Source organism: Coregonus clupeaformis, chromosome 9 (assembly GCF_020615455.1).
Source record: "Coregonus clupeaformis isolate EN_2021a chromosome 9, ASM2061545v1, whole genome shotgun sequence".
Taxonomy (NCBI): domain Eukaryota; kingdom Metazoa; phylum Chordata; class Actinopteri; order Salmoniformes; family Salmonidae; genus Coregonus; species Coregonus clupeaformis.
In genome coordinates this window covers 265,518-292,700 of record NC_059200.1, presented here as the reverse complement: position 1 = coordinate 292,700, position 27,183 = coordinate 265,518, and the positions used below count along the sequence as shown (strand labels likewise).

General features: G+C 45.4%; 2 protein-coding genes across 2 annotated transcripts in view; both read right to left on the bottom strand.

Moving 5' to 3' along the window:
• Nucleotides 1-1,196, bottom strand: part of spega (striated muscle enriched protein kinase a) — a 34,504-nt gene extending 33,308 nt beyond the window's left edge. Inside the window, exon 1 of the mRNA XM_045222424.1 lies at nucleotides 1,061-1,196. Coding sequence (XP_045078359.1) covers nucleotides 1,061-1,113 — 53 coding nt within the window. The 5' untranslated portion in view covers nucleotides 1,114-1,196. The remainder of the gene's footprint in view (nucleotides 1-1,060) is intronic.
• Nucleotides 1,116-26,049, bottom strand: LOC123491557 (striated muscle preferentially expressed protein kinase-like). The gene is made up of 4 exons (XM_045222425.1): nucleotides 25,773-26,049; nucleotides 25,010-25,557; nucleotides 4,464-4,571; nucleotides 1,116-1,200 (listed from the first exon to the last, which is right to left on the bottom strand). The coding sequence occupies exons 2-4, from the start codon at nucleotides 25,401-25,403 to the stop codon at nucleotides 1,166-1,168; spliced, it is 537 nt and encodes a 178-aa protein (XP_045078360.1). The 5' UTR covers nucleotides 25,404-25,557; nucleotides 25,773-26,049; the 3' UTR covers nucleotides 1,116-1,165.
• Between the last annotated feature and the right edge of the window lie 1,134 nt (nucleotides 26,050-27,183).

The following is a 27,183-nucleotide window of genomic DNA, read 5'->3' as shown; positions in this document are numbered from 1 at the left end:
GCATTTCTGTTGTATGTGTGTTTGCCACTAATCCGCTGTCAAGTGTGAGTACTCCCTCTACAGGCCAATGGAGAATATAGTTAAAAGGCATACATGCTCCAAGGCCTACTGGGAGTTACTGGAGTGGCAGCCATACCAGACCATGACATGAATGGTCAATGTTATCATGTTGCAGTGACACATAGAGAAATAATAAGAGTCCTGTATGAATTAATCTAATACTAACTCTTCCAACATAACCAGGAAAGACCCCTATTCATCAACTATGAAAACAATCACACATGCTTTGACACACACACCTCTCATGTTAGCTGAACACGCAGTCAATTTAGTTGGGATGAAACTAGTTCACAAACACATGCAGACAAACATTAGCTTTTGATTCACACATCCAGTCATGCATGTGACACCAACGCTATGAAGATATCCAGGAATATCTGACGGTAATGCTAGTAGAACAAGGGAAACAATTTGGTCAACATACATGGCATGCAGCAAAAACCAACGGAAACCAAAGGCTTCAGTGGTACTTTTTGATATCATAAGACAGAACGGAAGTACAGCCGAAGCAAGTAATGGCATGAAGTCAAAGGAAAGTATGATTAAAAAAATAAACAGAAATAATATACTACAGGAACCAATAATGATTTGGAAAAGCTAAAAGGCAAGAACACAAAAGGAAATAACAAACATATTATACATTCAATAGAAATCTTTGGGAAGAAATGGATCTAGGAAAATCATGATTGTGATGTGTAATATTTCGTCTTAGTTGTGTCTGTTAAAGTTGGGAAATTGGTTTTCGAGGCCACTCTTTTTATAATTGGGATCAGTGAAAAGAAGAAATTGTCCCTACAAAGTCATGGAAAACGTTCTTCCCCTGTAGAGGCTAAACATGCTTCCATAGTAGTCGCTTCCTACAGACACACTTTCCTCCGACCCCAGCATGGGTTGGTTAGTGCGAGCCAGGTTAGCGTGAGACGCCCGGATCAAGGGCTCCACACCCAGGTGTCTGACTAGGGCCCCTGGCCCCCCATCGGTCCCGCCGCAGAGAGCTTGCCTGCCGGAGTGTGTTGGGTCCTGGGCCCCTGGGGGCCGTGAGCCCAAAGCCATGAGCTCCCTCTCCACCACTGGGTCATGGCCCCCAGGAAAGGTGGCCCTCCGGTCAGGGACTGGAGTCCATCATCCTACCTCCTTCACCTGCAGGGACAGAGGACAGGGGTCAGGGGTCAGACTGGAGATGGAGACATAGAGAAGAATGTGGATTAGAGAGAGGGAATAGAGATAGAGTGAAAGTAAGAAAGATTAGTGAGAGAGAGAGAGAGAGAGAGAGAGAGAGAGAGAGAGAGAGAGAGAGAGAGAGAGAGAGAGAGAGAGAGAGAGAGAGAGAGAGAGAGCATTGATCAATAGAAGCAGATACTGAGAAGGTTAACAAATAAAAAATGGAAGTAGACAGGAGTTAAGACAAGCACTGGAAGAATGTCTAAACCAACAAAGACGATTGATTAAGTAGAGCAGTAGGAAAGAAGGAAATAAGCAAATGTGTCCCACCACAAGCACTGAAACAACCCCCGAGCTCGACCAATCAGATAATGATTGACATTTTATTGAGTGGCGATGGAGACAGAAATGCGTCGGCAACTGAAAGAAGTTGAAGTCAGCAGCTTCCTTTAACGACTAAACCCATTTATTGGGACGAGACGAGGAAACTAGGGAAAACAAGCAAGCAGCATCTCCCACAAGCACTGAGGATTTTAAACAGACTCAACTCCACCGACTAAACACAAATTCAGATCTCAAAAAAGCCCAATATGAGCAATCTGTAGTAGACGCAGGATGGGGCCCACTGATAAAAGCACACAGCCTTCCAAAATCTTGCCATGCAGATCTTTAAAAGCCTCTCTGGCCTTGAGGTGGATTCCCTCTGGCAGGGCTTCTCCGGGCGCTCTGGGGTGGAAGGAAGGGGGGTGGACTACTTAATCCTGCCAGCACTCCAAAACGCAGGTGTGGAACGAGAAATGGTTTTTCCATTTTCCATGACTCATTCTGAAGCTAATGATGATGAAAGACATTATCCTCACACGACACCTTACTAACCACAAGCATCCTACATTTCTGCATTATCGGTTAACAAAAGGGTCCATTGGAACCAATCAAGATTTTTATTTTTGGGAAGAAATTAAATTAGCTGGTGGAATATAATTTACATGCATCAGCTACATTATTAGTGAAGATGATTTCTGTGCTGAGCTAAGGGACAGTTATTAGAGGAAATGCAATTTGCATTGTTATCTGGTTGATATTTGGTATTATAAACTGGGTTGTTCGAGCCCTGAATGCTGATTGACTGACAGCCGTGGTATATCAGCCTGCATACCACGGGTATGACAAAACATTTATTTTTAATACTCTAGTTACGTTGGTAATCAGTTTATAATAGCAATAAGGCACCTTGGGGGTTTGTGGTATATTGTCAATATACCACAGCAGTCCCTTGGATGTACACAGAGAGCTAATATTAATAATATGCATGTCAATCTCTCCTGGCTCAAAGTGGAGGAGAGATTGACTTCATCACTACTTGTATTTATGAGCGGTATTGACATATTGAATGCGCCGAGCTGTCTGTTTGAACTACTGGCGCACAGCTCAGACACCCATGCATACCCCACAAGACATGCCACAAGAGGTCTCTTCAAAGTCCCCAAGTCCAGAACAGACTATGGGAGGTGCAAGGTACTACATAGAGCCATGACTACATGGAACTCGATTCCACATCAAGTAACTGATGCAAGCAGTAAAATTAGATCTAAAAAACAGATAAAAATACACCTTATGGAACAGCGGGGACTGTGAAGCAACACTAACATAGGCCCAGACACATGCATACACACACACGATAACATACGCACTATACACAAACATACACATGGATTTTGAACTGTAGATATGTGGTAGTGGTGGAGTAGGGGCCTGAGGGCACACAGTGTGTTGTGAAATCTGTGAATGTATTTTAATGTTTTTAAAATTGTATGAACTGCCTTAATTTTGCTGGACCCCAGGAAGAGTAGCTGCTGCCTTGGCAGCAGCTAATGGGGATCCATAATAAATACAAATACAAATACTCTGCGTTGCGTCGTGCCTAATAACAACATTTAGCCGTGGTATATTGGCCATATATCACACTCCCTCGAGCCTTATTGCTTAAATGTATTCAAGCATCCTACATTTGTGCATTATCGGTTAACAAAAGGGTCCATTGGAACCAATCAATGTTTTTCTTTTTGGGAAGAAATGAAATTAGATGGTGGAATATAATTTACATGCATTAGCTAAATTTTTAGTGAAGAGGATTTCTGTGCTGAGCTAAGGGGTAGTTATTAGAGGAAATGCAATTTGCGTTGTTATCTGGTTGATATTTGGTCATGTACTCCGCCTCTCACTGCAGGTGGGGCGGTGAGTGAAAGACGTCTTTGTGTTGGTTCCTTTGACTGAGTATGGAAAGAACAAACACTGAATCACTCCTCCCCTCTTGTTTGATAGCACCACTCTCTCTCTCTCTCTTCATCCTCCCTCCACTCTCATTTGATAGCACCATTCTCTCTCTTTTTCTCTTCTCTTTCGGGAACGACGGCACTCTCGGGTCTGTCAACACGAAACCTTCGAAAGTGCAAACAGTATCTTTACAACCGAGCAAGGAGGACAGAATTTAAAATAGATGTGTGCTGCGAGAGGAGTGCATCCATGTTCATGGACTACATTTCGACAGACTGGTGACCCCTGTTGTGAAGCATCTGCTTTGGTGGCACCGATGAGCACTGTCATACCCCCATAACAAATCATCATCAGTTCCCTGTCAAATCCTGTTTCATCCATATTTCCATACACCTAGAGTTGGTACTGTAAGTAAAGGGGTGGTATAATGTGATGTTCAAGCTGGGGAAATGCTCTGTTTTCTGAGAGCCAGGGCTCTCTATCCAGACCATAACTCTGTAGGGTGGCAGTGACACAGTCAGACAGACAGACAGACGGACGGACGGACGGAGAGAGAGAGAGAGAGAGAGAGAGAGAGAGAGAGAGAGAGAGAGAGAGAGAGAGAGAGAGAGAGAGAGAGAGAGAGAGAGAGAGAGAGAGAGAGAGAGAGAGAGAGAGAATGCAACGGCTCCAAGAGGTTACCTGACAGCATGTAGGTCAGTATGTCACATTGTCACACAATTACATCATGGTGTAAAGGATTAAAGGAGTCTGTTATGTCATATATACGTTTCATCCAACGAGTAGGTCCTATGCCAACATACACATAGTGCCATAACCGACAATCAAAATAAAGCCATGCAAACACATGCATTTACTTATTTAATTATGCTTATGTCTTAATCCCGGAAACCTGATTTACCAGACTTGATTAAGGAGGGGCCTTTAAATCACAGATCATGCTCAAGTTATTGAATTAAGTGAATTACCTGCAGGCACTCTACGGCCAGCCTTGTCCTGGTGCCGCCCACCGGGTCCTTCCTTGGTTTCCATGGGTACCTGGGGCTCCGTGGCTTCATCCTCTGTGGTTTCAGAGTCTGAGGGGAGGAAGATGAGGAAGAGGAGGATGAGAAGAAAGCGAGAGAGGAATAAAACAACAGCTGAGTCTGAGTCACGGTGACAAATGACACTTCACTTTCACTTAGCGACAGAGAGGATAATGGGTAATAGAGTTGAGCCTTGGCAGGTCTCCTTCAGAGGTAATACAAGGGGGAGTCACTGAACTGTTCTATAAAGCCAGATGTGGCCTCTAGAAATACACTACTAGACTGGTTGAAATACATTTATAGAAATGACCTTCTAGACTGGCTACCAGTCTGTTTTAACTAGGTATGTTACTGGTAATAGAGGCTAGTGCTGAAACCAGACTAGCATCCATTCCATTCCAAACCCATTGGAAGTCTGTTGATCCCACAGAAGACAACGTCAATAAGGACCATTATACCCCTTTTAACTGCAAAAGTGCCCTTTAGCCCACTAATTGATGGTGTTTAATATATATATTTAATAGATATAAGCACCCTATACATACTTTAACTGTGGCCTTTGATTTGGAGGCCTTGTGCAAATCGTCTCAAAGGAGACAAGTCGATTCAGCGACCTTTAATGAGATCAATAGAGATGTTACACAGAAGCTGACATTTCTGTGAGCGTTAGGGAAGATATTAAGAAAAAACATTAACCATTTAAGAGACTTAAAAGGACATTAGCAATGGGTGAAATACTAGAAGAAATTGGGACATGGTCAGAATTCAATGATGTATAGTGCAAAATCCAAAATCCTGTGGAAATGTTGGGAAGAGAGCAATAGACATATTCAAGAGATGGAGAAATCAAATAGATGAATAGAAAATTATAAATAAAGACAGAGAAGAAGAAATGAGTCCAGGCAAACATGGGAGGACCACTTTCACCACAGTAACATGGGAGGACCACTTTCACCACAGTAACATGGGAGGACCACTTTCACCACAGTAACATGGGAGGACCACTTTCACCACAGTAACATGGGAGGACCACTTTCACCACAGTAACATGGGTGGGCCACTTTCACCACAGTAACATGGGAGGACCACTTTCACCACAGTAACATGGGAGGACCACTTTCACCACAGTAACATGGGAGGACCACTTTCACCACAGTAACATGGGAGGACCACTTTCACCACAGTAACATGGGAGGACCACTTTCACCACAGTAACATGGGAGGACCACTTTCACCACTGTAACATGGGAGGACCACTTTCACCACAGTAACATGGGAGGACCACTTTCGCCACAGTAACATGGGAGGACCACTTTCGCCACAGTAACATGGGAGGACCACTTTCACCACAGTAACATGGGAGGACCACTTTCACCACAGTAACATCGGAGGACCACTTTCACCACAGTAACATCGGAGGACCACTTTCACCACAGTAACATGGGAGGACCACTTTCACCATAGTAACATCGGAGGACCACTTTCGCCACAGTAACATCGGAGGACCACTTTCACCATAGTAACATCGGAGGACCACTTTCACCACAGTAACATCGGAGGACCACTTTCACCACAGTAACATGGGAGGGCCACTTTCACCACAGTAACATAGGAGGACCACTTTCACCACAGTAACTTCGGAGGACCACTTTCACCACAGTAGCATGGGAGGACCACTTTCGCCACAGTAACATGGGAGGACCACTTTCACCACAGTAACATGGGAGGACCACAGTATCTTGGCTTGTAGATGTAACAAAAATCAACAAAAAGTCCCCTAGCACATTGATATGGCAAATCAATAATAAAAAAAAGAGAGAGAGAGAGAGAGAGAGAGAATGGACACGACTGAAAGAGAGTGAGGTAGAAAACAAGACAAGACTGGTTTACCATAGCTTTGCTTTCGGCAGGAGCGGAAAACTTCGCTTCCATAGTGGCAGCAAGAGAGGGCAGACGGGAGAGCACAGTTACTATAGAAACCACCATCTCTCTCACCCACACGACCAATTGGCTCCATACCCATTAGAGTCTAAAATCACCAGCCCAACTGCCAACCCTGACACATACGCTTAGATAGCCTACTGCTGGAGCCTGCTGAGGAAGAGGCAAACAAATGGGTTATGCCTCATTTCACTGTCATGTTGCTTTGGATAACAGTATCTGCTAAATGACAGAACAAGGGGTAAATGTGAAATAGACAATAACAGTGATCATACAGTTTTAACAGTACATTTCCTTGTGTATTTGGATTCACCCAACTGTACCAAGTGGGATGGGACTAAATAGCTGGACACACACTGTGCGAGAGATATCGACTCAGCAATATGAGAGGCTGTATTTCAAAATGTCTTGCTGCAATATACACCGTGGATTAGATTAACTGTTGGGTGGAAATATGATTTGGAAAAGGAGCTATGAGCATTTCTGTTTGACTGAGATTCCAGATGTAATGCTATACAACTAAGACCCTCAGAAATGATTCATTCTGTGATGTTATGCAGAGATACAACAATATGGTTACAAGAAAATTGCTTGTGGGGGCGGAGGAGAGGCATTCTGACAGCTAAATAATAAAAAAGCCCACAGTCTTTTTCCTAGCAGCAATTAAAACATTAAACATGCATGAATACTCTGTACTAAATCAGTTTTTTAAAAACAAATACCTTTTTTAATACAGAAAGTGTTAAGTGGTTCTCAGATACGACAACAAGCTAAATATGGACAGTAAAACTCAGTTTCTGTGTAATAACTATGTATTAATAACTGTGTAATAACCATTATTAAATGTGTAATAACTATTATTAACTGTGTTTATTACTAAGTAATAACTGTAATAACCATTATTAACTGTGTAATAACAATTATTAACTGTGTAATAATTATTATTAACTGTGTAATTACTTTTATTAACTGTGTAATTACTAAGTAATAACTGTGTAATAACTCATACAGCAAACACACCATGGGTGAACCTTCCAAACGTCTTGGTAGAGTGTCCGGTCCTCTGAAATAGTAGAGAGATACAGAGTTGCATGATTCAAACCAGCAAAAAGTACAACAGTCATGACACTTAATGAGTTATTGAAATCAGAGGATTCCATTTTTGTCCAAATCCACACAAAAAAGGCTCAAACAAGAGAAGAAGCTCATATCTCAAACTCCATACCACATCCTTACAACCTAACCTAAAAAAACTACACACTAATAACTTGATAAGTCATTACTTCCAATGACTCCTATAACCTTTAGCATTTTCCTGACCAACCATCGATCAGGACCTTGGAAAGCTCACAGAGAGCTCAATGGAATGACTCATTACAGTGCAGAGACACAGAAAACCCTGAAGTCAGAGCAAAGTAATGATTCAGCTGCTAGATCAATCAGCCTGCTCTGCTCTCTAAGTACCATGCCTACTGCTATTTGCCAGCCAGAGCCTGTTGATGAAGTGTTGCCTGGTTGCCACAGTGAGACAAAAATGACCGAAGCAACTAGAAGCGTCCATTGTCAATCTCCCGTTCATGATTATAGGGGCCTCTAGGCAATCATATCAGGACATACAGATGTAGGATCTTAGTTTGAGCCAATTTGCTATAGAAGGAAAATAATCCTGCAGCAACAGGAAATATTCATTATTATGTGGATTATAATATTAATATTCATTATAATGTTAATATTATTATATTAATGGAAATGTTTTGTAGGGGTAGATACATTTTTCGTTAGGGCTAAGTCTGACAATTGAAAGTGGAAATTACAAACTTTAGAAGCCTTTTTAAACCTTGAATAGACTACAAGTTTGCATCTCAGCAACAAAAGAGTGATCAAATTAAGATCCTACATCTGTAGCAGGCAGAAACAGGCACAAACTGTATTTCTGCGCAGTAAAGGCTTCTGGCTTGGCAAGGCTGGTTAATCACTGGGCACCATAGTTTCCTCAAAGCTCTATACAGTTTATGCCAGAGTTTGAAGTGGATATTTCACAAGGTTTATATTGTTATATTGTTATTTCTGAATATAGACTGTGTCGTACATACCACATAATTGTACTTGGTCATCTGGTGCTACATATCAGTTGTCTGCACTGTGGCCCAGTGACACACTTCTCTGTTCTTGACAGATCACATTTGGGATAAACCCAATGTCAAATCCAAAATCTTAGAATATCAGACATTCTCTGTCAGGATACATATTGTAGAGCACACATATGCTAATTAGCATAACATGTGTTATAAATTGAACATTTATAATATAAATGGAGAAGAAAAAACTGTTTGACCGTGAAATTATTCCGAAAGCTGATTTTCCACCCATCTCCCAAACCCATCTTGCCACCAGCCAACAGAATGTGACATTGTCCCCTGGAGTGGCATTCTTTGTTACCATGTCATGTGGAACTGGAAAGCATACCCTCTGTGCCACAGGCCATTAGAACCCAGAGGACACTGAGGACATTATTCCACACAGAGAACTATACTACAAATTACCTACTGTACAGACCTGGATTCATTAACCTATAGCAACAAAGACCTGTGCTTACTGGTAAACCGGTAAAAGGGTGGGGCAACAAAGTATGTATCCTTCTCCTCTTTGTTCTAGTAATTTATCACATTATAGCTCTGTAGTAGTCCATGAGAAAACGGCTTAGATAAGAGCACACACTAACTGTATAAAAGCAAGTGTCTGAAAGGTAAAGACTAACCTGGAACCTCTTCTTGGACCAGATTTTCTTCATGTCTAGAAGTAGCGTCTCTCTCTCTCTCTCCTACTCTCTCTCGATGCCCTCCTCTCGGTTGCAGATTACCTGTGGCACTTGCTCAGCAAAACATTACTGCTGCGATCCTACGCAAACGGAGTGTGGGGCAACAACAATAATTCTCACACAAACAATGTAAATAGATTGAGCTCTCTTCACGCGCGTGGGTGTTTATAATCCTCTGGTCTGGATGAGATGAGGAAAGTTACAATCCACAAGATCCAGGTGTCTTTGTGTGAGAGTGAGAGTGTTTATCCGCCAATGTGAGTGGCATCACTCTGGTTATTAGGATATTCAATTATTGCATCTGAGCTCCTAGAGTGTGCGGCTTTCCTTTTCTTTTTCGAGTGGCATCACTCTGACATAGCACACTATGCTCTGACTGCTGCCGGAGGAGAAAATGTTCAGCTGAACGCTGACACAAGCCGAGCCGGTCTCCATCCCCTCCAACCCATCCCTCCCTCCCTCCTTCAGGCCCTCCTCGGAGCAACAGCAGCCAGCCAGAGAGGAACAGATTGAGACCCCAACCCGTGAGGACAACAACAGTGGAGAGATGTGATCCGCAGGAAGGAAAACAACCTGCTCCTCTAAACCATCCTCTCTGTCTCCTCTCTCTCTGACACAGCGCCAGCAGCAGCAGGAGGAGAGAAGAGAGAGAGAGCAGACAAAGAGAGAGTAGAGGGGAGACACAGAGGGAGCAGGAGAGAGAGAAATACAGACCAATAGAGAGGGAGGGAGAATAGAGACAGACCAATAGAGAGGGAGGGAGAATAGAGACAGACCAATAGAGAGGGAGGGAGAATAGAGACAGGGCAATAGAGAGGGAGGGAGAATAGAGACAGGCCAATAGAGAGGGAGGGAGAACAGAGACAGGCCAATGGAGAGGGAGGGAGAATAGAGACAGACCAATAGAGAGGGAGGGAGAATAGAGTGGGAAATAGAATCAGAGAAACAGAGCTCCCTCCGTTCTGTTGACATCATAAACCCACAGTTGACGTGTGCCCCGCTTCCAACCCCACCCTCCCCAAAATCCAAATCCTTAATCCAAACTGACTCTTTTTTTGTGATCCCTCTCTCCTCTCCTCCTCTGCTATATTCTCCTCAGCCCCAGTATCTTCACAGAGGAGAGGAAGAATGCAGCCTTCAGAAAAACAGCCTCCCCACCCCCCAAGGCATCAATTATACATTCATGGTCCATGTCTGTGACGTTCTGCTAATCTGACACCACGATAAATAGCAATCAGTTATTTGCACCAGTGAACAGAGCAGAATTTCCCCTCTCCATTTCTCTATCTCTGCTCCAGCTCTGTCCCCAACACTATACACATGGTGCAGAGATAGATTAGCTTGATGGCTAGCTGGTGCAACATACAAGCTGTGCATGCCAGTCTCTGACAGATACACAAATCAACAGGAACAACAAACACCATGGATGCAAACAACTCTTCATCCCTCCCCCATCACCTCGCCTCATGCATCTCCAGAAAGAAGGGATTTGACCGAGTTTGGGAAACCCTGTTTAGTGTGTCAGTAGGTCAGAGTGTGTGAGGGACATGGAGTCTTAACCATCAATAAATGATGTGGGAAAAGATGATGATGTCTTTCTATTCTGCCTCCCCGTTCTACAGTTCTCACAGGAATAATCATCAACTATAAATAACAGATCATGAAACAAACAGATGTTGTGAAAGGAATTAGGGAATGAGGAAAGAGGAACGGTGAAGAGCACACTTCATCCTCCCACTGATATCACCTGACACTACAAATCCTCCCTTCTTATTACAGGCCTGTCACACACACACACACACACACACACACACACACACACACACACACACACACACACACACACACACTGCATAATGTATTGTTCTCTCAGACACATCTGTGTCGTCCACACCACATCCATCAAATTCATTTAAATATAATAACAGGCGGACCCAGATCTCATTGTAAAAACCTCCCAGCCATCCATAAACTAGATTGGGCATTTTTGCAGATTTAGGCCAAATCTTTCACACTGCTATGGACTGCTATGCTGAGCAATCCACTTCTTTAACGTTGTTACGTGAGACATGTTACTGTTTATGGGTCTGCAACACAGAATCAATACCCAGGGGATATTACCACATGCCCATAAATCAGAGAAAGCCAACCATTCACAGACGTCGCAACAGATTAGCCTTTTTGTAGCTAAAGCCTCCATTGATTGCAATAATGTCGTTTATTTACCCATTTGGCTGTTTCTAAGTAAGTGAATGCGCCTTAATGCAAAAAAATACAGTGTTCCTGTTTTCTCAAAAGCTGCCTCAATAGCTATAAGCCTTCTCTCTCCTTCCTTCCTTCCTTCCTTCCTTCCTTCCTTCCTTCCTTCCTTCCTTCCTTCCTTCCTTCCTTCCTTCCTTCCTTCCTTCCTTCCTTCCTTCCTTCCTTCCTTCCTTCCTTCCTTCCTTCCTTCCTTCCTTTCCTCCTTTCTTTCCTCCTTCCTTCCTTCCCCTTTTCTCCATACCTCACTCTACCTCCCTCCGGCTCCCTCCATCCCTCTTCATCCCTCCCCCATCACCTCGCCTCATGCATCTCCAGAAAGAAGGGATTTTCTCCGGCACTGAGTAATCAATACCAAGGCTCTCTATGCGATACAGGATACACCACTATAGTCATATTCACTCGACCGGGATCAATATGTCCCCGGACCAATCATAACACTGCCTTCTAGTACAGCTGTCCAATGAAAATCCAAGAAGCAGGTATCAAAGCTACAATATGTTGTCAGACAAATGACCCAAGGGCGATTCAGTTATACAGTGGCTTGCGAAAGTATTCACCCCCCTTGGCATTTTTCCTATTTTGTTGCCTTACAACCTGGAATTAAAATGGATTTTTGGGGGGTTTGTATCATTTGATTTACACAACATGCCTACCACTTTGAAGATGCAAAATATGTTTTTTTGTGAAACAAACAAGAAATAAGACAAAAAAACTGAAAACTTGAGCGTGCATAACTCTTCACCCCCCAAAAGTCAATACTTTGTAGAGCCACCTTTTGCAGCAATTGCAGCTGCAAGTCTCTTGGGGTATGTCTCTATAAGCTTGGCACATCTAGCCACTGGGAGTTTTGCCCATTCTTCAAGGCAAAACTGCTCCAGCTCCTTCAAGTTGGATGGGTTCCGCTGGTGTACAGCAATCTTTAAGTCATCCCACAGATTCTCAATTGGATTGATGATTAGGCCATTCAAAGACATATAAATATTTCCCCTTAAACCGCTCAAGTGTTGCTTTAGCAGTATGCTTAGTGTCATTGTCCTGCTGGAAGGTGAACCGCCGTCCCAGTCTCAAATCTCTGGAAGACTGAAACAGGTTTCCCTCAAGGATTTCCCTGTATTTAGCACCATCCATCATTCCTTCAATTCTGACCAGTTTCCCAGTCCCTGCCGATGAAAAACATCCCCACAGCATGATGCTGCCACCACCATGCTTCACTGTGGGGATGATGTTCTCGGGGTGATGAGAGGTGTTGGGTTTGCGCCAGACATAGTGTTTTCCTTGATGGCCAAAAAGCTAAATTTTAGTCTCATCTGACCTGAGTACCTTCTTCCATATGTTTGGGAGTCTCCCACATGCCTTTTGGCGAACACCAAACGTGTTTGCTTATTTTTTTCTCTAAGCAATGGCTTTTTTTCTGGCCACTCTTCCGTAAAGCCCAGCTCTGTGGAGTGTATGGCTTAAAGTGGTCCTATTGACAGATACTCCAATCTCCACTGTGGAGCTTTGCAGCTCCTTCAGGGTTATCTTTGGTCTCTTTGTTGCCTCTCTGATTAATGCCCTCCTTGCCTGGGCCATGAGTTTTGGTTGGCGGCCCTCTCTTGGCAGGTTTGTTGTAGTGCCATATTCTTTCCATTTTTTAATAATGGATTTAATGGTGCTCCGTGGGATGTTCAAAGTTTCTGATATTTTTTTTATAACCCAGCCCTGATCTGTACTTCTCCACAACTTTGTCCCTGACCAGTTTGGAGAGCTCCTTGGTCTTCATGGTGCCGCTTGCTTGGTGGTGCCCCTTGCTTAGTGGTGTTGCAGACTCTGGGGCCTTTCAGAACAGGTGTATGTATACTGAGATCATGTGACAGATCATGTGACACTTAGATTGCACACAGGTGGACTTTATTTAACTAATTATGTGACTTCTGAAGGTAATTGGTTGCACCAGATCTTATTTAGGGGCTTCATAGCAAAGGGGGTGAATACATATGCACGCACCACTTTTACGTTATTTATTTTCTAGAAATTATCGTTTTTTTTTTTTATTTCACTTCACCAATTTGGACTATTTTGTGTATGTCCATTACATGAAATCCAAATAAAAATCCATTTAAATTACAGGTTGTAATGCAACAAAATAGGAAAAACGCCAAGGGGGATGAATACTTTTGCAAGACACTGTATCACAGTAAGTCACCATAGTAACACTATTAGTGTATCTAATAGTCTAAAGAAGCTTCCTCTCCTCTCTTCCCCATCATCAGCTAAATGAAAATAAATGGAAAAAGCCTGACTCCCATGCAGATATCAATTTGCTGCTGCAATACAATAGCAAGCATACCATTTACTCTACTTGAATTAGCTTACAACAATGAGAAACAGAGCAGACTTCATGGAAGCCCATTGATTTTGTGACAGAGGGGGGTTTCAGTGGCGCAGCTCTGATGAACACTCTGCAGGCTGGCAACTCTATCAGAGTTTATCTGGCATTAGCTCCCTGAGGTAGAAAACAGACCCCGGTGTGGGCGCATCTTAATCAAGTTGGGTTTTATTAATGAGTCACTTTTCGCTACAGGTTCAACCACAGGACACCGTCATACCCAACAGAGGAACTTAGAGCCTTCTCCAAAACACTTTAGTCACAATCCATATCTAGACGTTTGCTGGGAAAGACAAGGTAATCATTCCTCTTGCCCTGAGGTTTCCCCCGTTCGTTTCCATTTGCCCCGTCTAGTTAGAGAAAACTTGCCACTGGGCACAGACGTCAGTTCAACGTCTAGTTTTGATTTATATTTGGTTGAGTTGTTAACTAACATGAATTCAATGTGAAATCAACCAAAAAATATCACCCTGTCATTGGATTTAGGTTAAATGTTTGGTGAAAAAAAGACAAAATTCCTTTAGGTTGATGACTTTTTGCAAATCCAATCAGTTTTCCACTTTCATTCAACATTTTGGGGTTGAAATGACGTGGAAACAACGTTGATTCAACAATTTTTTCCCCAGTGGGTTTGTACATTCTACTACTGTAATACCCTTTTAATACAACAGAACCCGTTCAATTCTTGTAAACGTAGCTCAGAGTCAGACCCTGTGGTGATACAGGATGGTATAGAGGCCCATGCCCCGATGACAGACATAGTGACATGTCTGTACTGACGACCATAAAGAAACTTGAACCTATCACCTAATCCTGGCCCCCTCCAGGCCTCAGACCATGTGACTGACGCCAAACTAGAGAGAAGGAACATAAACAAGGACAAGCGCCAGGCCAAACACAGAGGCACCTCATCTCATGCTCCGGGGGTACAGATCTAGGATCATCTTTCCTCACCTGACAAAATAGGTCAGTTCCCTTGATGTGGCGATACATCGTGGTCCGTGACCATGCACTGTGATATATTCTGGGAATGTAATGTGATTTCACGTCACACAGATGCCTCTTGCTAGCTTATCTCATTCTCTAGGTCTGGTCTATGTTAGCCACAGGACTGGATAGGGGACTGGGGTGATTAAGAGAGGCAGAGAGAGGGAGGGGGGGAAGAGAGAGAATGAGAGAGAGGGGGAGGGGGGCAGAGAGAGAGAGCGGGAGAGAGAAAGAGAGAGATACTATGAGATACTCTATGTCTACAGTATGGACTAAAATTAGGAGGTACTGTATCTACCATGTGACCAGACAGACAGGCAGTCGGGCTGACAGATACACAGACAACTGGGGTTCAATGGGGGCCGACCCTCACTGGTGGGAGATAATGTATTTACAACTACAACCCACAGCTGAAATTTAGTATTTGATGAAGTATTGCAATATTATCATTTGAATGAATGTACTATCTAGTATGTGCTGTAGATAGTACAGTAATTTTATGTATGCAATGCCCAGTCATTTTTCTCAGCGTCTGTTAATTGTTGAGAGCCTAGAAAAATAGACTATCCTCAGAGGCAGTAATCTTGCGTATCTAGATGTCATCATCGGGGGATGCTGTGAATAGCCTGCTCATTGGATGAGTATTATTGGTTTGCACTGGAAGCCTGTCAGCCAGCCAACACCTGTTAGGTTTGAAACATCCTGGTCCCCAACTAGAATTAGAAGAATAGGTCAATGGCGTTGTACATTTAAATATTCTATAAGAAGGTAGTCTTAATAATGTGACCAATAAGGAATGGAAGAGAATGGACAGAGTAGGAAATATCTGTCTGATGTGCTCTTCTGTGTCTGTTGTGACATCATCATTGTCCCATCCTTCTTTGATTCAGACTTCGTCACAGTAAGCACAACAACGTCAGACTTTCATAAGATAATAGATAGCTGAATAATAACAAATAGCCCAGACACTTCTCATGATTTCCATGTGGTTGGTTAGAAAGAGTTCTCACACTCACCTTTGGGTTTCTTTCTCCTGGGGCCAGTCACACTGTCCCTCACACTTCTCAAAGCCTTCCGAGCATCCAGATACTCCTTCTTTAGCATGGCTCCAGTTGATATCTGTCTCACTCTCTTATTCTTTTAACATTGGGTCTCTCAGATGTGTACTCCTCCTGATCGAACTTTCCTCTTCTTGTCAAACTCTCAAATCACCATCAAATCACAATCTAAGCCCATTCCTCTTCACTTGACACTTCTTCCTGGTTTTACCCTCAAATCATGACCTCAGTGAGGTAAGGATTACTTATTTCAAATTGGCCACTTCTCCTTAGTTGGAATGTGTATCCCAATCGCATGGAGGCAAGGATGAATATGACATCCTTAAAATGGCTTCTCCTCCCAGACTCCTAGATGTCCTGTCTTCTTCATGGCCAGGGTGAGGACATATTCCTTAACATGGCTGCCTCAATGCTCCTGATGGTTCCCTCTGCCTCCCTCGGGCCCTATCTCTCTCTCTCCCCTGTTCCCCCTTAGTCTAACACAACAACACCAAGCCCAGTGGTCTATTTCGAGTGGGGTATTGTAAACCCCCTGTTACCCCTCCTCTGTACCCCTACAGTGGACCTGCCCTCCTGTAATAAGGAGATTACAGACAAGACTGAAACGACCTTTACTGTCCTGTCTGTTGCTCGGCTTGGACTGAGAAACCCCCTACTAGTGACAGACTGAAGAAGGCTTAGGTCTTAACATTTGTGCATGATCCCATGATGCATTGAAACAGAATCTGAACTCATTAAAGAACTGAGAAAGTTTGAACACAACTTATTGAGCGGGAGTTGTTTACATTTCTGTCTGTTTTGACAGCCAATGAATATGGCAAAGACATCGTTGTCAGTTGTGAACAACTTCAAAAAGCTGCTTTAAAGCTGGAATCCTTAATGGTGAAACTGCCACTTCTGTTTAGTCTCGAAAACCTGTCCCTAGGCAACACAGTGATTAGGGTCTGGTTTCAATGATAGACGCTTTTGGCACAGAGGAAGTATGTCACTGCCTACGTCGATAAAGGAAAAAATCACAAGCCAGACATGCCAGAACGTCACGATTCAAAACCAACGTTTGCAGGCAAAACCTTTGCAGTGGTTTTAGTTAAGGTAGTTGATGGAATTAAGCCACTTGCAAAATGCCCTCATTAAAAATAACCTCTGTGATCTCCATATTGCTAGCTACTATTTTATATTTTATTCAAGCAGATAAAGTGGTGACGTAGGCAGTGACGTAGTTCCTCTATGTCAAAACAGTCCATCATTGAAACCAGACCCTAGTCACTGTGTTGCATAGGGTCGTGTTTTCGAGACTAACATCTGTTTGAGATATTACAACAACATACAAGTTACTGCAAACAACAAAAAACGTTTTTTCCCCTCTGACATCACTGCACTTGCGATAGAACAACAGAATGTACTGCCATTTTTTTTACAATGCTACTGAACTTGCCTCCCCTCCGTTTAATCAACAAAACAACAACAAAGGCTCTGGCCAGTGGTATAAAGTATTTATGTCACGATCGTTTAAAGACTGGTCGAACCAAGGCGCAGCGTGATAAGCGTACATGTTTATTAATAGAATAAACACACAATACAATACAATACAACAAACAAACGATACGTGAAGGCCAACATAGATCTATACATACTAGATCTAACCATATACAATAAACATAGCACAACACGACACAGAAAATACACACCCTGACTCAACAAATACGAGTCCTAGAGTCAGGGCGTGACAGTACCCCCCAAAGGTGCGGACTCCGACCGCGCCACATAAACGTAACAGGGTAGGGGCCGGGTGGGCATTCCGCCTCGGAGGCGGATCCGGCTCCCGGGCGTGACCACCACTTACTCTCCACCTCCCTGTTGTGCCCCTGGTCTGTTCTGGACCTCGGCGCGCTGCTTCCCCTCTCCTTCCTCCCACGACGTACCAAGTCCTGTCTGGACCCTGGTGTGGGAGACCCCGAACCTGGAGAGGGGCTGACGTCTGGGTCTGGACTGGAACCGCTGACTGGAGCTGGACCCGACGACGGTGGAGCGAACTGCTCAGGCTCCGGACTGGAGCCGCTGACCGGATCTGGACTGGACCCGGTGGAGCGGATTGCTCTGGCTCCGGAGTGGAGCAGCTGACCGGAGCTGAACTGGACACCGGTGGAGCGGACTGCTCTGGCTTCGAGTGGATCCGCTGACCGGAGCTGGACTGGACCCCGGTGGAGCGGATTGCTCTGGCTCCGAGTGGAGCAGCTAACCGGTGCCCTGGGACAGGCACGGGCCGTGCCGTACTGGACACACGCACCACTGGCTTGATGCGAGGGACAGGAACGGGCTGGACCGGGCTGACGACACGCACCACTGACTTGGTGCGGGAGCAGGAACGGGGCGTACCGGACTGGCGACGCGCACCACTGGCCTGTTGCGGGAGCAGGAACAGACCGGGCCGGGCTGGCGACGCGCACCACTGGCTTGGTGCGAGAGGCAGGAACAGGCCGGGCCGGGCTGGCGACGCGCACCACAGGCTTGGTGCGAGGGACAGGAACAGGCCGGACCGGGCTGGCGACGCGCACCACTGGCTTGGTGCGAGAGGCAGGAACAGGCCGGACCGGGCTGGTGACGCGCACCACTGGCTTGGTGCGAGGCACAGGAACAGGCCGGACCGGGCTGGAGACGCGCACCACTGGCTTGGTGCGAGGAGCAGGAACGGGCCGGGCCGGACTGGGGACACGCACCACTGGCTTGGTGCGGGGAGCAGGAACGGGCCGGGCCGGACTGGGAACACGCACCACTGGCTTGGTGCGGGGAGCAGGAACGGGCCGTACCGGACTGTGGAGGCGGACTGGAGGTTTGGATCGGAGAGCTGACACAACCCGTCCTGGCTGGATGCCTACTTCCACACAATATGTGTGAGGCATTAGCACAGGACGTACGGGGCTGTGCACGCGTACTGGCGATACAGTCACGTAGCACCGGCGCAGGATATCACGGGACCGAGGAGGCGTACTGGAGACCACGAGCGTTGAGCCGGCACACCCCGTCCTGGCTGAATGCCCATCTTCGCACGACACGTGCATGGTGCTAGCACAGGACGTACAGGACTGTGCCGGAACACTTGCGGCACAGTACGTAGCTCCGAATAACACGGAGCCTGCCCAGTCACACGCTTCCTAGCATGAGTACGGGGAGTTGGCTCTGCTCTAACACTAGGCTCCGCCAACCACCCTTTTAGCCCCCCCAAAAAAAAATTATTGGGGCTGTCTCTCGGGCTTCCTCCTCGGCCGGCACCTTCTGCGTTGCCGCTGCTCCTCTCTATAGCGCGCCTCCACTGTCTCCTCCCAAGGACGGCGATCCATTCCGGCCTGAATCTCCTCCCAAGTCCAGGATCCCTTCCCGTCCAGGATCTCCTCCCAGGTCCAGGCTGTCTGCTCCTGGACACGCTGCTTGGTCCTCATTTGGTGGGATCTTCTGTCACGATCGTTTAAAGACTGGTCGAACCAAGGCGCAGCGTGATAAGCGTACATGTTTATTAAACGAATAAACACACGACAATACAACAAACAAACGATACGTGAAGTCTTAAGGTACACACAACAAACCTATACGGAACAAGATCCCACAACTAACAGGTGCCAAAAGGCTGCCTAAGTATGGTACCCAATCAGAGACAACGAGCGACAGCTGCCTCTGATTGGGAACCACCTGGCCAACATAGATCTATACATACTAGATCTAACCATATACAATAAACATAGCACAACACGACACAGAAAATACACACCCTGACTCAACAAATACGAGTCCTAGAGTCAGGGCGTGACAATTTAAGTACACATACTTTAAGATACTACTTAAGTCGTTTTTGGGGTATCTGTACTTTACTTTACTATTTAAATTTTTGACAACTTTTACTTTTACTCCACTACATTCTTAAGGAAAATAATGTTTTTTTTACTCCCTACATTTTCCCTGACACCCAAAAGTACTCGTTACATTTTTTATGCTTAGCAGGACTGGAAAATGGTCCAATTCACACACTTATCAAGAGAACATCCCTGGTCATCCCTACTGCCTCTGATCTGGTGACTCCAATGCTTCGTTTTAAGGTGTGGATCCCCGGTATCCATTAACAAGAAAATCTTGCTGTCTGGTTTGCTTAATATAAGGAATTTTAAATGATGTATACTTTTACTTTTACTTTTGATACTTAAGTATATTTTAGCAATTAATTTTTATACTTAATTATACTTAAAACCAAATACTTTTAGAATTTTTCTGAAGTAGTATTTTACTGGGTGACTTTCATTTTCTATTAAGGTATCTTTACCTTTACTCCAGTATGACAATTGGGTACTTTTTCCACCACTGGCTCTGGGGGCGAACATTGGCGCTGTTTCCCCTAAAGCCGATTCAATCTTTAAAGAACTATAAAAAATAGAGGTGAACTTTTGAATGACGGACCAAAAACTGTATCACTGACAGGCTAAAAACACATGTACAGAGTGTGCTGGTGGACTACATTACATTCTAAATCTGAACGTGATTGTTCACCACTATGTCTGACATCACTAAATCGGTCTCCTGCTTGAGGATCTCAAATGTTAGACACATGGACCAAATGCTGGAGTGCAAATATACCCACTTACAGTGTGAGTCTGAGACATGGGCCTATAACTGCACAGTAAATATATTCTAAGGCTGGGAATCCACCCTGTCAACTTGTCACAGGGTCGTTAAATTGCAGTAGAGTTCTGGTTAGCATAGCATAGCTAGCCACACTGAAACTCCCTAGATCCACAAGGACACAGGAGTTGACAGTCACTATATTTGGCATAACCAACCGTAGTTGTGGAATATGGGCCAGAGCCGGAGGAGGATCAAGTTCAAGTCCTCCCAAGCATGGAACTATCCATGTACTGTTGCATTCTGGTTTCCCTCCCAGAGTAACAAAATGGCAAGGGTTTGAGAGGTCAGTCTAAGACCATGCATGTTTGGTAACTTGAAGGGGGTTCACATAAGGCATTCATAACACCTTTATGCATGTTTCATATAGTCTAAATACCATGGCAGCTAAAATGTCAGCTAAAATGCCAGTTACTTGGATAGCGCTTAGAGAAACATGATGTAAACTTTGGGGTGGTTTACACCATTAAACATCTATAAGAGTTGTAATGTCCCGTGGACAGATTCTCGTGCACAGATGAAATGGCGAGAATCTGTCAAGGCTCACGTAGAATTATGTGATTACGAGCAGCAATAGTTCCTGGTTTGGGTTTTCGTTGTTGATTTTTGAAAAAATGAGGAAGGGGAGAAGGCGGTGCTTAAAAGGGTGCAGTGATTTTCAAGCCTGTAGATTCCAGTAGATTCCACAGCCACAAAGTCAAAATTGTCTGTATCGTAAAAATTAATGAAAGCCAAATTTGCCCATAATAAACACTTGTGAAATTAGCGGAAGGGAGGGGTTTGGCTGAGAGTTTCCGTTTGCGAGGGAGGAGACTTCACTTCCTTCCATTGCACAAAGGTAATCACAATTGTTAACAGCATTCCCCCCAGAAGTAAAACAGCAAATGACACATTTTCGCGAGAGGATTTTACTTCTGGGTAACCAAGATTATAAGAGATGTAAAATCATTGAATGTGTGAGGGGGGTTACATTTACAGAATGAACCCATGTCAAGTCATTGAAGTGAGCCAGTGGTCAAAGCGTAAACACTACTGAGCCAAATATGATGTGTCAAAAAGTAACACGGCCACAGACTGGTGGTTTGTTGTGGCATGGTCAGTACTGACCAACCATATGGTGCTTTTTGACTTCTTAAAGGGCTAGCCTCAAAAAATACCAAAATGTGATGCGTCAAGTCTTTTCTACATGCATCTATTACAAGAAAAAACACACATACACTTCCTCTATCCATTTCTATACCTATATCTCCCACCCCTCAACCCCCATTCTCTCTCTCTCTCTCTCTCTCTCTCTCTCTCTCTCTCTCTCTCTCTCTCTCTCTCTCTCTCTCTCTCTCTCTCTCTCTCTCTCTCTCTCTCTCTCTCTCTCTCCTCCTTCCCTTCCTCCCTCCCTCCCTCCCTCCCTCCCTCCCTCCCCCCTGCATCCCTCCATCTCACTTTCATCATGCTGACTGTGATTGAGTGTGACTGTCCGTAGTCTCAGCCCCACTGTGGCACTGTGGTGTTGCTATAATTACTTGTGATGTGTACTGGTGCAACAGGAGAGCCTGATGGCATCCACACATCTCTGGAACAAGAGCCCCCTGGCCCATACCATGCCACAAATAAGAGAGGAGGAGATAGAGGGGAGGGAGATAACGACACGGGGGTCTGGGGGCAGGGAAAGAGAGAGAGAGAGAGAGAGAGAGAGAGAGAGAGAGAGAGAGAGAGAGAGAGAGAGAGAGAGAGAGAGAGAGAGAGAGAGAGAGAGAGAGAGAGAGAGAGAGAGAGAGAGAGAGAGAGAGAGAGAGAGAGAGAGAGAGAGAGAGAGAGAGAGAGAGAGAGAGAGAGAGAGAGAGAGAGAGAGAGAGAGAGAGAAAAATGGTTCTGAGAGCATGGTCATGGTGGGAGACAGATGGCCACAAGCCGGGATGAATTTCACCAGGAGGGAGAGAGACAGAGACCCAGGGAAAAGGAGGGAGAGAGACAGAGAGACCCAACAGGAGGAGGGAGACAGAGAGACCCAACAGGAGGAGAGAGACACAGAGACCCACCAGGAGGGAGAGAGACACAGAGACCCACCAGGAGAAGAGAGACACAGAGACCCACCAGGAGGGAGAGACACAGAGACCCACCAGGAGGGAGAGAGACACAGAGACCCACCAGGAGGGAGAGACACAGAGAACCACTAGAGAGGGGAGAGAGGTGAGGAGAAACGACAGGGGCTAGAGAGGGGAGAGAGGGGAGGGAGGATGAACAGGGGCTAGAGAGGGGAGAGAGGTGAGGGAGGATGGACAAAGGCTAGAGAGGGGAGAGAGGTGAGGGAGGATGAACAGGGGCTAGAGAGGGGAGAGAGGTGAGGGAGGATGAACAGGGGCTAGAGAGGGGAGAGAGGTGAGGGAGATGGACAGGGGCTAGAGAGGGGAGAGAGGTGAGGGAGATGGACAGGGGCTAGAGAGGGGAGAGAGGGTGAGGGAGGATGGACAGGGGCTAGAGAGGGGAGAGAGGTGAGGGAGATGGACAGGGGCTAGAGAGGGAGAGAGGAGGATGAACAGGGGCTAGAGAGGGGAGAGAGGTGAGGGAGGATGAACAGGGGCTAGAGAGGGGAGAGAGGTGAGGGAGATGGACAGGGGCTAGAGAGGGGAGAGAGGTGAGGGAGATGAACAGGGGCTAGAGAGGGGAGAGAGGTGAGGGAGGATGAACACCTAAGAAGAGGTGAACAGAGATAAGTAATCAGAGAGAAGGAGAGAGGAGGAGAGGGCTGAGGAGAGAGGGGAAAGGAGAGTGGGGGAGAGGGCTGAGGAGAGAGGGGGAGAAGAGTGGAGTGAAAGGGAGAGAAGGTATGGGGGCAGAAATTGATAAGCAGAGATTATCTGGCGAAGGCCAAAGACGTCCCCAGGAAAGGGAGAGAGGGGAGAGGAGTATGGTGGAAAAGAAGGGCAGAGGAAGAGAGAGAGATGAAGAGAGAGAGGTGTGAAGAATGAAAACCAATAAAAGAAGAAATAGAAGAATAGAGAGGGGGGGGAGTGAGCGAGAGCTGAAAGGGAGGATAAAGAAGACGAGAGGTGGAGTGAGTGAGTTAGAGGCCGATCCATCTCTCTCAGGTTTCAGTTGACTGTCTGTTACTGTGTGAGTGTATGGTGTCATAACTCCCACCCTCAGCAAAGGAGCCCTCCAAAGCATTCTAATTATAGCTAGTATCTTATGAAACAAGGGGAGCAGGGTAATGCTTTCGGCTTCACCACACACACAAAGTACAAAAAGTTTCCTTCATCGTATCGTCTTCCCTTTAATAGCGTTCTCACCGTAATATTGTGGCCTGAGTCCCAAATGGATTCCTATTTCCGTAATTGGGGAGGACGGGCTCGTGGTAATGGCTGGTTTCCATGTGTTTGATGCCATTCCATTGACTCTGTTCCAGCCATTATTATGAGCCATCCTCCCTCAGCAGCCTCCACTGCCACTATATAGGGAGTAGGGTGCAATTTGGGACACAGACAGATATTGTGTTGGATGGCATTGGGTTGTGGGACACTAAGTGTAGAGCTCCAGTTACAACTGTTAATTCTCTCAGGAAGGCAGGCAGCACTGCACTTGTGATGTGGTCCAGACTGAAGACATGGCCTTTACTGACTGGCGAGCCACATAGCATTCGTCTGATTCCTTTATTAGATTTCTTAAAGGGACAGCTCTGCAGGCCCAAATGTGATACTGTAAATACACAAATAAATGTAAAATTATCAAATAAATCTATTTACAGTCATTCAAATTGAGTAATCTCTCTCTCTCTCCCTTTCTCCCTCTCACTCTCTCTCTATCTATCTCTCAGTTACACCCTGGACAAAATGGCCGCCATATCACTTCCAGTTGCTCCAAACTGCAAAACAACAACAATCATCCAACCAGGGGTCAGAAGGTGAAGGGTTCAACTGTTAAAAGATCACAGCGACAGATGACAAGGGGGTCACACCAACCCCATCCTAAACCGCTACGTCTCCATTTAGACTGAGGAGCCAAATTTAACCTCACCCCTCTCAAGACAAGTGTTGCTAGCTGACGGGTGCTACAGCAGAAGTCGTTTTGAAAGAGCAGGGTTGAAGTACTTTTGAAAGAGCAAGGGTTTTCTAGAGTAGAATGGACAGCTATTTGAGATGGAATTAAAGAAATATACCACCTGCAAACCTGTTGTGTACATTGTTGTTGGTTGCATCAATTACTGTGCAGGTGTACTTTTGTAAAGATTGGTCCTTTGCTTACCAAGCAACTTAGAAATAATAGCTGGAGAACAGATGTTCCCCTGCATGCTTTCCTCATAGACTTACACAATGTTTCATGAGGGTTGTCCCCATGTTCCACTAATTAGCAAACACAGATTAATCATAACGTTGTCCCAACATTTCCCCAACGTTACCTTCTCCCAGGTCCATAACGGCAAGCAGGGCGCTGCTCTGGGCCTCCCCCAGGCAGTTGCTGGCCACGCAGGTATAGAGACCCGCGTCACTGGCCTTGCAATCCCTGATCCACAGACCCCCAACATCCTGCTCACCAGGCGGGGCCAGGAGATCATTGTTACGGTACCAGCACAGAGAGGGGGCAGGTTGACCCCCCACAGACACCCTCAGGCGGATATCACACCCTGTCCCCACTGCAGCCTTGCGGACCTTACGCAGGAACACCGGCGGGGTGGGACCTGGGTCCCCTGTGTCCAGAACTACCTGGTCCTGGGAAACTTTGACCCGTTTGGAGGGGGTACCAGGACTGAGATGTGTGCCGCCTTCCGCCATTTTCTTTGGATTGGTGCTCATGGTTCTGAACACTTCGTGTTCAGTAAGTGACTTCCTTTTAGTTATGGGTTGCAGTTACTGAGTGTATGGAACAATCCTTATGAAATCCTCCATTGATACATCTGTTCCTTGATTGGTCAGAGGTACCTCTCAGCATTCCAATTTGACCTGGAATCTGTGGTTACATAGATATACAGTAAGTTACTGTCACATATGAAATGAACATGCAGCAGCAACGATGAAGTCCACTTATGGAGACGCAAATAAAACACAGAAGGTAACCAATTAAGTTATCATCATAAAGTTACCCCAAATCCCTCAATAAATATCATGCCAGGGAAGGTACAACATGCCTTTAACCCAATTATGAACCCCTGATAATTAACTTACCTCATCGCCTCCCAGAAAACTATGTAATCCATTTTTTCACATCCTTGCAAAGTCCAGTTAAGGTAACATCATCTGGAACAAATTTAAGTGACCTCTCTCTGCCTGTCCTCCTGTCCACTGGAGCCCCTGGTGTAAGTCCACCTGGATCATCTAGACTTAGCCACCACCGCTACAGCCCTTTGAAGGGGGTCTGTGGCTCTGCTTACACCCCACCGAAGAGTGATTAGAGAGAGAGAGAGAGAGAGAGAGAGAGAGAGAGAGAGAGAGAGAGAGAGAGAGAGAGAGAGAGAGAGAGAGAGAGAGAGAGAGAGAGAGAGAGAGAGAGAGAGAGAGAGAGAGAGAGAGAGAGAGATCTGACCTATGGAGGCTCCAATGTCGCCACTATCCAAACTGGCTCTACTTTGACTCTAGGAGAGTGGCTCTAGCGCACCCACACTCCTCTTTTTTTCTTGTCAGGAGTTAAGCTCCCTCGCTCCCTCTCTCTCCCTCGCTCCCCGTGGTCGAGTCTCCTGGTAGGTGACGGGCAAGTGCCCCCAGCCTTGAAGTGACAGCTGCGTCCTGGATAGGTCAAATGTTTTGGGCAGCCCATGTGCCCCTGCCTCTCTCTCACACACACGCACACCAAGCTTTGTGTGTGTGTGTGTGTGTGTGTGTGTGTGTGTGTGTGTGTGTGTGTGTGTGTGTGTGTGTGTGTCAGAGTAGAGAGGGGAGCCAAGGGGAGTAGATACATGTGTTCTGATTCATAAGTCAAAGCTGGACACGCAGCAACATAAGAGCACATGCATACTAACAACTACTGGTAGCTCACAAGGGAATAAAACAAAACAAAAAACATAATTACTTCTCTATCGTAACTCAGTTCAAATGTTTGTAATGTTTTTTTGGTTTGCATTATGGAATTAAATTCTGGTTGCCTTACATCAGATTATTCATTACTCATTTATAACTCCATAGGTCATTGACAGCTTGTCATCATGACTAACTCTGAGTCACAGGAGTAGGAAGAGAACCCTGTGTGCTGGTATGGGATGAATAAACCCCATCTATTGCTCCTGTCTGTCTGGTCACCATGGAAACAGACTATATAGGGCCATGGACTTGGAGCAGAGCCATATATTTAGAGAGTACATCTCTCTGACATGGGCAAAGACCATCCTCTGGTATAGGCCTCATAAGCAGAGCATGAACCAAATGGTGATGTCAAGACCATCCTCTGGTATAGGCCTCATAAGCAGAGCATGAACCAAATGGTGATGGGTACAAAGAGACGTCTTGCTAATAAACAATACAGTGTCTGTCTGTCTGTCTGTCTGTCTGTCTAGTTAACCAATTATAGTCTGCACACCAACGTGCAGTGTTGGGAAATTATTTTTCATGTTGAATTATGTGCATCCAACACTTTGTTAAGAGG